Source organism: Pongo pygmaeus, chromosome 5, assembly GCF_028885625.2.
Source record: "Pongo pygmaeus isolate AG05252 chromosome 5, NHGRI_mPonPyg2-v2.0_pri, whole genome shotgun sequence".
NCBI lineage: Eukaryota > Metazoa > Chordata > Mammalia > Primates > Hominidae > Pongo > Pongo pygmaeus.
In genome coordinates, this window is record NC_072378.2 from 25,612,455 (window position 1) to 25,627,432 (window position 14,978).

The 14,978-nt window shown below is 37.6% G+C and overlaps 1 protein-coding gene across 9 annotated transcripts in view; it reads left to right on the forward strand.

The window, feature by feature from the left end:
- The window catches only part of CARMIL1 (capping protein regulator and myosin 1 linker 1), a 354,404-nt gene that overhangs the window by 242,229 nt on the left and 97,197 nt on the right, over nucleotides 1-14,978 (forward strand). For all 9 annotated transcript variants that reach the window (XM_054493464.2, XM_054493465.2, XM_054493468.2 and 6 more), the window contains 6 exons: nucleotides 2,870-2,951; nucleotides 3,717-3,816; nucleotides 3,918-3,972; nucleotides 8,922-9,094; nucleotides 10,601-10,669; nucleotides 13,481-13,574. In XM_054493464.2, the coding sequence (XP_054349439.1) occupies nucleotides 2,870-2,951; nucleotides 3,717-3,816; nucleotides 3,918-3,972; nucleotides 8,922-9,094; nucleotides 10,601-10,669; nucleotides 13,481-13,574 (573 nt within the window). The remainder of the gene's footprint in view (nucleotides 1-2,869; nucleotides 2,952-3,716; nucleotides 3,817-3,917; nucleotides 3,973-8,921; nucleotides 9,095-10,600; nucleotides 10,670-13,480; nucleotides 13,575-14,978) is intronic.

Genomic DNA, 14,978 nt, shown 5'->3' on the forward strand with positions numbered 1-14,978 from the left:
ATTACTATTGGAACCCCATGAAAGAATAGTAGATAATTTGGGGGTCATTTTATATTTTTGCCATATCTTTTTAAATGACAAATGGTATTAAGGAAGGAAAGTAAATTATTAAAACTTCCTTCTTGATTTTAATTTTCCTTGCTGTCCTTATCCCCATTATGGATATTTGAGTGTTTGATATAACTTTTTCCTTAGAATGATGAGTAAGATCAGAAATGTTCCACCTTCCTTGAGTGAAAGAATACTACTCTCTTGAAAGAAATATGATTTTATTTTTAACAGTTCAAAAAATGTTCAACATTTTAGTCACATTTACTTCTCTTTGATCTTGCTTTCTTTTAAATAATGCTAATGTGTGGGATCCAAATAAGGGTAATTTAAAAACCAGTTTTACATGCACACATGCAGACAGCCTCTAATTATGCAAATTCATTTAAAAGGATTTTCATTTACAGTAATGAAAAAGCTTTTACTGTTTTGGGAAAGCTTCAGCTTTTGGGGAATTTTAGACATTTAATAACCTGTGACTTGAATGTTCTTGGTAACTAAAGCTTAGTTATTTTCTTATCTTAATTTTTGTTTTGGGAGCAAATTTTAGTTAGAAGTATTTTTTCTGACTCTTTGCTTTTTTACATTTTGTATTGATAGAGACTTTAGCTTCTTTATTCTTGTTCTGCATACTGCTGATAATGGTTTCTGTTTTTTCTCCTTGGGCTTTCATTAGCTTGGCCATTGTGTAAGTACTTTATGAATCAATTAGAATATATTGATACATTCGATTATTTTTTAAGCATTGGAAAGTATGTTTTATGTGTATATACTACAAATATCAGTAAGGAGTATGTATGAACAAAGTTAAACATTTAAATGTTACCTATGTTTTCTATTTCTATAAATGGAATATTTTTACTGTACTTTACAATGATAGAACATAGAAATTTTCTGACAGAAATTTTATTTCTCAACAAGTGAATCACTATCAGCAAATATGAAATTGTAAAGACTTAACGCATTTACATTTATCTTCTCAAAAGTATACTTTTTTCTTGCTCTAAAAATCAAATTGTTTTTTGAGAAGTGTTTGCTTAAGTGAGTTCTTGCTTTTGCTTTGACATAGTGTATGTACACATTTGCTTCTTCAAGTAGTAAATATCTGTAGTAAATAAACTATTTTTATGTTTTTTAAATTTCCAATCTATCATAAACCAATACATTTATAAAATATAATACAAATAAAATACAAGAAAGATTTAGAAAGACATAAGATATGCAAGCCCCCAATTTTTATGATTAGATACAACAGACCTAAAATTTTTACTACTAAGGTTTCTAAAAATTTTTACACTCAATTTCTGTACTTATTCATCTCAAATTTTGAGTAGCAAGGTGCTGGGGAAGAGGTACAGGTGTCATGATGAGATAGGCTCGATGGGGCATTTAGGTAAGCTGGAGAGCTCGTGAGAAAACAAGCAGGTGTAGTGAAATGGGCCTGGCAGTCAGTCCTGATAATAGCTTCACACACAGGTTAGAAGCCCTTCAGCTGTGAAGTTGGTTTTGGTTTCCCTGAAGTATGTAGACCAGTCCCTTGGAGAGGTCTGCCTCTCTGTAATACTCTACTTCAGAGCTCACCTTAGAGCAATCTGTCACCTTAAAAAGTAGAAATGGTGAGATGCGGTGGCACATGCCTGTAATTCCAGCTACTTGGGAGGCTGAGGTGGGAGGATCGTTTGAACCCAGGAGTTCAAGACCAGCCTGAGCAACACAGTGAGATGCTGTCTCAAAAAAGTAGGAATGGCTGAATGTAAATATCCCAATTGAAATTCTCCTGGTATTCTTACATCAAAACCTAGACACGTGGAAAATAGCACCTTGTGCTGTAAATTTGTTGTCAAAATTTTTATAAATTTTAATTTTCCTACATGAGTAAAGGACTTGCCATGTTCCTTGGTTCATAGTAGGTTTCCAAAAAATGATAGTTGGTTTTTCCTCATTAGATAGTAAGTTTACAGAGCAAAAGGGCCACAGCTTAGGAAACTTTGCATCCTTCACAATGCCTTACACAGAGTAGGAACTCAACAAATATTTGCTGAATGGAAAATACAGAGATATTATGACTGCTGTAAAATGTGCTTTGGTTTCATAGGAAAAGATGAAAAGTACTGTATTGGGCTTTTCCGGTTGTCTTTCTCTTTTAAATAAAATTGCAAATGAGGTGAGAATAATCATTTGCACTTAGTTTTGCTCTGAAACAATCATCATAATAATATTTTATATTAATTTAACATTTTTCCCTCCATGGCTCAAAGCATTTGTACAAATCATTTTGCAGTCATCTTTAGTTAGCTAATATCTGCCTTATTAGTGAGAACTCACACTCATGTCTTAGAACAGGTAGGGATGGGTCCTTCCTAAAATGCTTGACAGTCAAAGTAAGTCTTCATTGTCTCCTTTGGTTGGGTGGAGAGTTTACACCTTGGAATCAGTAACAGTCAAATAAAACAGTCAACTTTCTCATGTATAAAATGAATTTATTAAATTTCCAAAAGTCAGAAATGAAGAAATTCTTCTGGGTTGATAATGCACTGCTTTGCTACTATAGTGGTGTGGGTGATGGTCATCTTGTTTCTCTTTTTTTTTTTCTAATGTTTTTAGGATTTAATGTGGGATCACGTGGCATAGGAAACAGCAGCAATGGCTGGTGATAGGATCTTTACCCACTGATTATAGCTTCTTTGGAGTTGATAAGCTTTTACTTTTTCTTTGGTACTAAGTTTGTTTTAAGACTGACTATCTCTCCTATTTTTGATTTTTTGATTACATCTCCAATAGAGTGAAGACTTTACTTTGTGTTTGGTTTGTGTTTCTCTAGCTGAGATCAGGAGGTGCTCAAGTATTAGAAGGTTGCATTGCTGAAATACACAACATCACCAGCTTAGACATCTCTGACAATGGTAAGTCAGCTATTGAAAAGAAATGAAACAAATATTTTTTGAAGCAAGTTAATAAGGGGAAAATAATCTTCTACCCAAATCCAGACAATACCTTAATAAAAATATTATTTTATTTCTTGACTAATAGGGCTTTTAAATTTAACAGTGAAGTATATTTGTAGAATAAATCTGTGCCAGAGTCTTACTAAGTTGATTCTGTGGCCAACTATGCAAAGTCTATGCAGTAAAACAACTCAGTTATAAAAATATCACCAGTACATTGAAAAAGGTCTGAGACCAACTTTTTGCATTCTTGCTGATAATAACATTGTACTCTTGTTTATTTATTCAGAAGCTTATTTCATTAGCTTCATTTCTGCTGATTGTAGTATCATGTTAGTATGAACCTGTGAAATTTGCATAGACAACTTTAACTCCACTTACCTCACAGTGAACAGTTTGTTGGAATTTTCTCTTACAGAGTGGTGGGGAGAGATGAAACTTTCTGCCATTAGTCATTCCCATTTCCTGCTGACTTGGTTTAGCCACTGATTGTATAAGAGATTTAGATAAGTCTTTGTAGAGAATGAGTTTATCCCTGTGAAATAATAGGACATGAAAAGAGAGCAAAGAGTGCCTTTGAAAATAAAAGATTAGAATCCCAGGCCCCTCAGGAAGGTAAAGGAAGTCATCCAACTACATGTCACCTTTGCTTAATTGTGTTCCAGCTGAAAATTAATTTATACACATGTGTTTTGATGCTCTACTTACTCTGATTCTTTCCAGGTTTAGAATCTGACCTATCTACCTTAATAGTGTGGCTCAGTAAAAACAGATCAATACAACACCTGGCGTTAGGCAAAAATTTTAATAATATGAAATCCAAGTAAGAGTTTTGAATTTTTTTATATGACAATGATGAAAATAACCAGCCTCCTGAAAGCTTTTGATTTGATTCCACTGTCCACATCTCTAAAATCTCTTTAGAAATCTGACACCTGTATTGGACAACTTAGTACAGATGATTCAAGATGAAGAATCAGTGAGTATTGTGTTAAACATTTTTTACTAAAATCTTCTGTTTGTTGCCATTCTTACTATTTCTACTGGATTATTGCTGAAATGCTTTCAGATAGTTTTATCAACGTGTACATTTTCCATTACTTTTTAAAAATGGAATAAATACGCTTTAGTAGAGTTGTAGAATGTATTTAAAAACTTACTTTTTTACTTCATTCAACTCACTGTCAATTAAAGGAAGATTGTCATTAATAGATAAAAAGAAGTATAAATTGACTCCTGAGCCTATCTTTTAATTAGCCTTACTACTCCCTAACTTTAGCTAATAAACTAATCTTCAGGCATGAATTTTTACAATCTAGTTGACTTTATGATCTTATATAATGCTGAGAAATATCATATTGCTAATTTGAATTTCATCTAATAATTATGTGGAATTATAGGAGACCAAGGAAGTTTTCTTCCATCTTTAATTGCTTCTTGAAGTCTAGTAGCACTCTGTATTTTTAATCTCCTTTCATTGCTCGAAAGGGGCAATGAACCAAAATTTAGTTCAGGGTAAAGAAGTTTAATTTCAAATAATATCTTATTTTGCTGCCCTTTAAAATGGATTAGGAGAAAGAAAAGTTATTTTATGGACAAAATAAGAAGCACTCTACCATGAATCCATTTAATTTAGAGCTGGTGTGTTACACCTTATACTTTACTGATGCTCTCTAAGATTTTGTCCCTTTCCTCTCAAAGTCCTATTTGGTCACCAGACTCAGCTTTTCCAGTTCCTAAAACTCAGATCAATTTGTATTCCTACTATGAAGAGTCATATTATTCCTGTTTTGTAATAGCTACTTTTGTAGGTCATGAGGATGATTTTTACATTAATCACGTGAAGTATGTCACATTTTGAAAAAGTATCATTTTCCCTTCTGAATTCATACCAGGGAATAGCAAATTCTATTACAGCTGTAAGCTGACTTTTCTGTGAAAGCTAAGAGGCCAGGAGGGACGGACACTGGACACTTCCTCACTTGCTGTTGCCCCCACTTCTTTGGCGGGGCTCTGAGCTGGTGGGCAGGAGAAAATTCTGTTCTCTTTCCTCTTCACTGTGGATGTAATTTTCAATCTGTGGGCTAGAAAATGAATCTCATTATTATTTAATGAATTCAGCACTTCTCCTTACCCTCATTTGCTAATAAACCCCATATTTTGTTGCTCTTATGCTGGGTTATTGAAATTAGGCGTATAATTAGAATGTAATTTAGACTTCTCAGAGTTTATGCTGTTTGCTTTACATATTTAATTTGACTTTGCATCACTCTGCCTTGTTTGAGTTTCTGATTTTCCAGTATTGGCCCAGTTTTAACAGATTAGGGAAGCTAATATTACATAATTATACTTAATATTCACCCATGTGTTTTTTCCTTTACACATACTTTAGGAAAATTTATATTTTTATGAAAAGTACATAAATTTTATGTTTTGCTCATTATGTGAGGTTCTTCAAACTGTATCTATAATTCTGGAAGTCTGTTACTTAAAGATGATAGTTAAAATATACCTAAAACCATATTTGCAGATGATAAAGTTTGCTATATAAATGTGAATTCTGTCAAGTCACAAGTTTGAATAGAGTGTCACTCATAATACTGTACAATGAAAAGCTTTTTATGTTCCTGCCATTGAAAAGTAGATGGCTTTTTCAGAAAGCAATTCTGTTTTTTTCTACTTTTAAATCGGTAATATGCAAAAGAATTTGAAATGATTAGGAGATGAGTCTTGTGATGATAAAAATTTTTACCAATACCTGGTACAATTGGGATCATTTTTTGTTTTATTTATTTACAAGTTTTACATATTAAAAAATAATCTCTTTACTTTTTACATTCTGACCTGGTGTTTGTAGAGCTTGTTCTTTGACCAGCCTATGGAATACCTTATTCACCCAGTATTATACATTATGTTCAGTTGAAAAACCTACATGCTGCTGGGTTCCAGTGTCACCTTCAGCTATAGACAGTGGTTTTCAGTCCGCTGCACCCAGAGTCATGGGACAGTAACATAGAGGGGCCAAGATGACAGGGAGTTTTGTTCTGAAGTATTACATACGAACCCATTTTGTAACCAGTAGAACAGAATGTGTTTCTCCTGGGGGTGCCTGTAGCCAGGAGACAGATTCTCAGATTAAGCATGTTCAGCTATGAAAAATAAATAGTAAGATTTCAAATAGTAATGTTACACAGAAGTACAATAAATCAAGAAAGGATGACCTTATAAATATGCATGCAATTCGGGTTGTTCTGTTCGCATTAATGACTCTGCCTATTATTTTTAAGTATTAACTGGGGTGTATTAGAATTTGAATATAGTCCTGGAATTGATACTTGATAGCTCGGAGAGTTGGCAGTTTTCCAGTATTAGGAAGAAGCTATAATATATCATTTTCGTAGTAATTGAATCAAGATTATTGAAATGATGAAAGATGTAATTACATCTTTTTATTAAAGCATATTGTGTTTGTTTTTCTTTAAAACAGTAAGTTTCCTGAGCCTGAAGCGTTTTTAGTTGTCATTTCCGCTTACCTGTATGTAGGATGTTAAGAAAACTGAAGAAACCAAGCTAAACCCACTTGAGTCTAAATGTATGCAGACTTTTTGGCCCAGGTTTTAATTACCTTAGCACTTACCAGGCCATTTAACTTTTATAAATTTTATTCTGATTAATACAACATTACCTTTTGATTTTACCATAAATGTATTAACTTTGAAAGCCATGGTAAATTTGGATGATAAGGACAATAATATGCTTATTGTCTCTTGGTACCAACCAAATGCATAATGATGCTTTGTTGATATCTGAGTCTTGAAACCATCAACACCCTCATTCTGTCTCCTGTGGCCCTTTGGTAGATGAACCTCTCACAGATGTTGCTTTGGAAGTCAATGTTAAGTGTTTGAGTAGACACAGACAAACCCCAGACTGTGTGTGGGGGCTGTCATGTAGACCACCCAGGCACACCTTGAGAGCTCCAATCCCCCAGGCATTGTGGAACTTGGTCATAGATTACCCCAGAAGCTGCTTCTATCAGTACTTCCTGTAGTGTTGGGACTGCTTATGCAATAACCATATAATTTGTTTAGTGTGGCTAGGACAATATAGAGGACCCCACGCAACCCAGGAGACATCCACATCTCCCAGGGATGTCTGAATTCTGACATTTAGAGCTACATTGGTTCAACCTGGTTAACCTGGAATTCTTACCCCACTTTAATAAGTTATGGCTTAAATCAAGGAATGCAAACTCAAATGCCCACGGGGCTAGGAAGGCAACATAAACTAGTAAAGTGAGCTGGGTATAAGTAGGAAGCTCTATTAATTTATTGTTACTATTATTAATTTGGTCAGATACCATGCAAGACAAACAAAACCTGCCTTTAGGCTGAGTGCTTTCAATATCTGGTTTAAATGGATGGACAATGAGTGGACTGGTTTGGATTCACCATACAGCTTATGGTCAAATAAAAAGGTCACACAAGGCCTGGCACGGTGGTTCACGCCTGTAATCCTCGCACTTTGGGAGACTGAGGCTGGTGGATCACTTGAAGTCAGGAGTTTGAGACCAGCCTGGCCAACATGGTGAAACCCTGTCTCTACTAAAAATACAAAAATTAGCCAGGCATGGTAGTGGGTGCCTGTAATCCCAGCTACTCGGGAGACTGAGGCAGGAGAATCACTTGAACCTGGGAGGCGGAGGTTGCAGTGAGCCGAGATTATGCCACTGCAGCACTCCAGCTTTGGGGGACAGAGCGAGACCTTGCCTCAAAAAAAAAAAAAAAAAAAAAAAAAAAAAAAAAAAAAAAAAGCCACACAAGTTTGACTTAAAAAAAGAATTGTAGATGTATCTTCTGATTGAAACTTAACAGATAAAGTTAAGGCCGAGTGTGGTGGCTCCTGCCTGTAATTCCAGCATTTTAGGAAACCAAGGTGAGAGGATCACTTGAGCCTGGGAGTTCGAGACCAGCCTTGGCAACATAGTGAGACCCTGTCTCTACAAAAAATATTTTAAAATGAGTCAAATGTGGTGGCATGCACCTGTAGTTCCAGTTACTTGGGAGGCTGAGGTGGGAGGATGGCTTGAGCCCAAGAGGTCAAGGCTGCAGTGCAGTGGTGATAGTACCACTGCACTCCAGCCTGTGCATTCTGCACAAAGCGAGACCCTGTCTCAAAAAAAAAACAAACAGATAAAATTAAAGGGTGATGATCAAAAAGGTCTGCGATAAGCTAGTAGGGAGATGTGGTATAAGGTTAGGAGCATGAAATCTGGAACCAGTACATCTGGGTTTGAATCCTAGTTCAGGTGCTTTCTAACAATGTAACCTTGGTTGAGTCACCTAACTTTTCTGTTTGTTGGTTTGGGAAATGGGGATAACAGTAGCATCTAAGCAGTGGGTTAGTGGGAAGATTAAGTGAATTAATACGCATAAAAAGCTTAAATGGTGGTTAAACATAGTAATTGTTCAATAATTGTCAGCTATTATTTATTAATCCTGGCTGGCTTTTATCTTGTATTTGTCCTCTATTACTATTTTAAGGTGTCATTTCACCTTGTATAAAAATAAAATGGGTATAAAGGGTGATCATATTAAAGCTGAGAAATTTTTATTTTATGTTTTTATTTATTTCATCCTATCTCTGCTTCACACTGGCATTTGTCAGCCTACATGTCTTTACCTGGCTTCCCTTAAAAGAGAAGTGGTAGGTATTCAGCATTAAAACACAAGTTCTCCATCTTTGACTCCAGCGGTCCATTTTGTGCCAGAACCTTCAGTTTCTATCCATGAGTGTCTTTTAGGTAGTAGTTCTAAAATCAGACACGTGCAGTGGGTCCATCCCCTCTCATTCTCCACGAAATGCATCGTGGAGAGTGGGTGCTGCTTTGATGAGACTGCTGAGTGCCGCGTGCCATTTGCTCCACAGCCTCTGCAGTCCTTGTCCCTGGCTGATTCGAAACTCAAGACTGAGGTCACCATCATCATCAATGCCCTGGGAAGCAACACCTCCCTGACCAAAGTGGACATTAGTGGCAACGGAATGGGGGACATGGGAGCGAAGATGCTGGCCAAAGCACTGCAGATCAACACTAAGCTCAGGTAGGCAGATCCCGCCTTCCCTGCTCATGAAGAAGGCTTGGAGCACATTCTGAACAGCAAGCATTGCAGAGCTGCTGGGCCCAAGGGAACCTGGGCTTCCCATGAGGCCATCTTGAGGAGAAGAGGTGACAGTGTCAAGACTTCTGTCAGAATAATGAGGAGGGTGTTCCCAAATTTAGACGTAGTGATTCCTTCGGTCTGTTGTCTTATAGTTCTGTCGTAAGGTAGAACCTGACTGAGAACTGCCACAGTTTCCCATTTCACATCAGTGTTGATAGCTGACCAATGTGTGGGTAAAGGCAGTGAGAAGCTAGGAGGGTTTTGTAGGCAACACTAAGTGAGCAGAGCCCATACTTCGCTGTGAGCCCAAGGTCTTAACCCCCTTGCTCATGCCTGCATATATAAAGACTTAAAAACAAGGGGCACAAGAGGTCTGCTGCTTCAAAACCAGGCTCACACTGGGTGCTAGCTGTTCCCTTTAGCAGTTTTATTCCATGTTTCCTAAGCATGGCTTTTCTCAAGGACCAGCTCTACTGTCACCTTGTTGCCATCCATCATTCAGAGAGATTGGAGTTGCTACCTAGGTCAGCAGTCTGGTGAATGAAGAATTAATTCACATTGCTCCTCAAGGGCTCTTTCATGATGTTTTTCTATTCGCTGGCATAAAAGTCTGAGATTTCTGTCTAAACTGAAGCCAAAAGCCAAAATCTGCAGCAATTTCTTTGAAGGTCAGTATGTGTGTAAAGCAGGTCATCGAGATTAGGAAGCGAAGGCAGTGAAAGTTGTGAGGCTGGGATCATCCAGACAAATAAAAGCTATTTTATGTGTCAGGGTGAACTGACAAATCCTAAATACCTCTGAAGTATACACATTCTGAAGGTAAAGTAATATTTTTCTCCCCAAATAGATTTTGTGTTTAAAAAGCAAACAATCTCCAGTTTATAGTAACTGATATTTTGCCAGCAGAGTGAGGAAGTTCCTAGGATTACTAATTAAGCCATGTCAGGGAAATAATGAAAACACAAGGAACTATGACAGATTCTCTCTAGTGTTTTAGAAACACTAGTGTTTTACTGTGTGGGGGGAAAAATCTCAGTAGCTGAAATTCTTTATATTGGGCATGGAACTGGTTAGCATCTTTTGTAAATAGCTTCCACCTCAGGCATAAATATGAGAATATGATTGGGAGAATATCAGAGAAATATCAGAATTTAGAGTTTTCTGTCTAGTGAAGGTTAGATAACATAATAGTAAGTTAATATATGTGCTATTGCTTTTAAGTACAGTTTTTCCATACTACTTGCATGGTAAATGTGTTACGAATATAATATTGGGGGAAATGCTTATCCTTGTTTTGTTAGAAATGAAGATGAACATCATTCCTTGCTCACATAATGCAGCTGTACTGAAATATCTAGACAGTGCTGTCTATAAGAGGTTTATATTCAATGTGAGAATCATTTTCTCTAAGTGTCTGATCATTTATGTGATTTGGTTTTCAAACAGGACTGTAATATGGGACAAGAACAACATCACTGCACAAGGCTTTCAGGATATAGCTGTTGCTATGGAAAAGTAAGTTTGAATTAGGATTTCTTTCTAGGAAAATAAAAAAAACAAAAACCAATGGTATATGTGTTATCTGTGGGGTAATAGAATCAACTGTTTATTGGGGATCAGAAGATCTGGGTCTGAATTTAGTCTACAGCTAACCAACTGTGGGATCTTGGAAGACATTGAATTTCTCCTGGTGGGAGTTTCCTTATATATGAAATGAGGGCACAGATGCCTGTTCTGCCAAAAACACCACACTGTCATGAGAATTAAATGAGATCATGGGAAAGGGGCTGTGTGACACTTGCCTTGTTTCCTTTCCCCTTTGTGGTTTCACAATCTACACTGGGTCTCGTTCTTTTGCCTATTGTGACACCTTTGAATTCACTGGTGAGAAGAAAGCTGAGGTCCAGAAAATAAAGGTGAAATTGATAAATGGTAAGCCCAGGGCTAAGTTGTCTCATTACTATGAAAGACTTTTTTCATTACTTCAGTAACTAAAGCCTGCAATTATTATTTATTGTTGAATTTACTTTCCCAGTAAACTAAATGAGAAAATAATACTAGACATAGTTGAAAGTAATACTAGGAATGTGATTCTTTCTGGGCTTTTCAATCCTCATACTGTATTATAAAGGCATAAGTGAACGAAACAGACTTATAGCATTAAAAATGAGAGGCCATAAAATATGGGTGAAAAATAAGGGGCGGATAGCATAGAAGCCATTTCCCTCGGAAAGGGGAGGAAATGCTCATTATTTTGTGTTTTTCCAGATTCCTTGTATATGTGAGGCCTCCCAGGAGGGCCTCTCATGCCTGACATGGTGTTGTGGTACAACCCTAGACTGGGAATCCGGAGTCCTTCATTCAGTCTTCAGTTCTGTCACCCACAAGCCTGTGATCTTGATCAAGGCATTTTACCTCTCTGATTAATTCTTTTTTCATGAAGTGAGAGGATTAGGATAAATGATCTCTAAGCCCCTTCCATTTCTAAATCCTGTGGCTCTACTTCAGCCAGGAGTTCAAAGTTACTGCCATTACAAAATCACAGACTCATCTCTCAGCCCCTTTTCTGTACTGACCCCAGGGCATCGCTAAATAGGGGTAAGGCAGCTTAGACCATCAGTTTAGCATGGCCACTGCATGATTACAGACCCACCTATGGTTACTCCCGTTGCACCACAAAACCCCAAATGGAGACATTTATTTACACTGAGCTGCATCTGGATGCTAACAGCACAGTTGCCACCCTGATATTGTTGTAGACTGCCAGCCCAGGCTGGTGTTTGGAAGAAGCAGGAGCATGCACAACCAATACTCAACATTTCCAGATTGACTATCGGACTCCCTTGATCACAGTCGATTATGTATGCTCTGCTCCAAGATGCCAATGCTTCAAAATCACATTTGGTTTAAATAAACTATGCTGGTCTGTAACATGATAAAAATTGGATGAGGGAAAGAAAAATTGTCAAGGCCGTAAAAAAGACATATCGTCTCTTAGTTTCATTTGGCTGGATTTTCTGAAGGCAAACAAAAACAATTTTGCTAAAACAAAGCTAAGATAAAAATTAAAGCCGTAGAAATTACAGCTTTCTCTTTGTCTGATTATTTTACTTGAAGCTACTCTATAAGTTGGACTGGGTGAATATTTTTTTCCATTAGCCCATCTAGACTGCTACTATTAAGTTGATGGTTTTCTTTATTATTTATTCTTTAGTAGTACCTTATTTTAGGAGTTAGCTGCTAATTTATTCTTTTAGTAGATGTCATCTAAATATGCCTGAGAAGCACACTGAGTGCTGCTGATAGTTTAGAGTCCTAAAACAAGGCAGCTACTGTGCAATTTTCATGTCCCAGTTGCCACCAAGTAGCCCAAGGTGAAATTGAGCTCTTCCTGAGCACCATGTTGTAGAAATGGACAGATGGCATTTTGGGGTGGAGGACAGAAGTCATCTCTAATACTGGCATTTGTGGTAGGTGAGCAGGTGTTAATGGTCATCTGAGCACATAGCAGTTTGCAGCAGGGTCAGGATCAAAGGCCAGGACCAGATTCAGAGTTCTGTGTGTTTTCCTCACACAAAAATGGCTCACTCCTGCATGTTTGTGTTTAATAGGCCTGCCAGTAGCAATGGGATAATATACAGCAATCAACAGTTGCTTCATTTGGTTTCTAGAACCTGGTGGACATCAGCTCTTGAACTCAAGCTGAAAGGACCTGCAGAGATCAGAGTGTTTAGCCAGGCAGCAGACCCTTTCCCAGCAGCTTTAAAAAAGACAATCCCATGTATATTGGACATCTTCATTTAATGGAGCCCAGAAACTTAATAGACTATTTTGTGGATGCTAATGGCTTATTTTGCAAGCAAATGTTTTGTTTTGATTTCTGTTTTTTCCTCTACCAGTTTGGGGCTGGTTGTCACACATAATCACTGTGGGGACCCAGGTACAGTCAGATCTATTGGTTACTAAAACCCATGTAGCAGGTTGATGCTGGACTTTCCCCAGGCTTTCCCTCAGTTCATCTTTTCAATCCCAGTGTGAAAATTCTGTCCTTGATGGAATCCAAAACTAAAAACAAAACAACAAAACTGCATTCCTCAAAGTTGTGTCAGTTTTGTAGGTAGTGTGAATTAATGTGGTTGCCTGTGGTATTTGCACATGTGGTTATTACAAAGGATAATCTGCAATCTAGGGGCCTAAATGGTCTGGTGGTTTGGAATTTTCTAAGCTGCTCTTGCAGCTATCCTTTTGGATTAAAAAAAAAGAGTGCTGAATTAAGGTAATAGGAAGTTATTTTTAAATAAGTATATTATTTTCTCCTTTTTCTAGGAACTACACTTTAAGATTTATGCCAATTCCTATGTATGATGCTTCTCAAGCCCTAAAAACAAACCCTGAAAAAACAGAAGATGCTCTGCAAAAGGTATTAAAGAATCAGTAGCTTAATTACAAGAAATTCACATTTGAATTGTGGTTATGTTCCTGAACTTATAAACAATACTTTGTTATTTTATGAAGTTTTTTTTTTATTTTAGTTTTTCACATTGTCTTATGTTCTTATGACCACAACTGGGGTAATGCATGACTGGGGGTGGAGTAAACTAAGGAACACTAAAGCTTGTCATGCAATTTAAGTGGAATAAAATAACATTCTTACAACATCAACATGCCAGAGCATAACTATAGTTAACTTCCTGAATGGCTGTTGGAGAAATGTGTGGAACTGAATATCAGTTTGCACAGCTTCCCTCCTCTTCATCCTCAACAGATGGGTCCCTCTCTTCTTTTTTCATCAAGAAATTTAGAGTATTCCTGAGCTCTCACTTTACCATCGTCATCTATAAATGTATGTAAATCTACACCCACTCCTGCCTCTGTACTGGCAAACTCAGAGGTACCTTCCACTTCAAAGTCCAGCCATTCCCTGGTGCATTTGACCCCCTTATTCTGCCCTGTGCTGGAAACCTCTGAATCATTCCCTTGCTCTTCCATATCTTCATCCTTCTCTTTCTATGGCCACCTTTCTCTGCATTTTAGATGTGCTTAAATATTTCCCATCTGAAGAAGCCTACTTCACTCACACTGTGGTATTATTTGAGGAATCTTTGAACTTTTCCTCCCCCTTTGTTCTTTCTCCTTGGTGATGTCATCCAAAAGACCACCAAGATGGCTAAATTTTAGAAAGGAGAGCTTCATTAATGATATTGGTTTGCAAACTGGGAAGAGACAGTCTCTGGTGTGTGCTGAATGTGTTCCTGTCTTCAAAGAAGGGAAGGGCAGGTTGGGTTTTATGCCTCACAAGGCCTGGGTCATACAGTCGAGTTGTACATAATCAGCAGGCTTGGGGGGAAGCTATACATATTTATGAGGGGAGCAGAGCGCATGTGCAATGGGTAAACATATGTAACATACATCTCATATTCACTTTGGGGTGAGGTTTTAGCATTAAAATGAGGGTGAATTGGGTTCTTTATGTTAGAACTATAGTACACAAAGACAGTTTGTGAGCAGCCTCTGTACACTGGCTGAAACTGGTTTAAGGTCTGCAGTTACTTATCAACAAACAATGTTGCTAGGTGTGGCGGCTCACGCCTGTAATCCCAGCACTTTGCGAGGCTGAGGCGGGCGGATCACGAGGTCAGGAGATCGAGACCATCCTGCCTAACACGGTGAAACCCCATCTCTACTAAAAATACAAAAAATTAGCCAATCATGGTGGCGGGCACCTGTAGTCCCAGCTACTCGGGACGCTGAGGCAGGAGAATGGCGTGAACCTGGGAGGCGGAGCTTGCAGTGAGCAGAGATCACGCCACTGCACTCCAGCCTG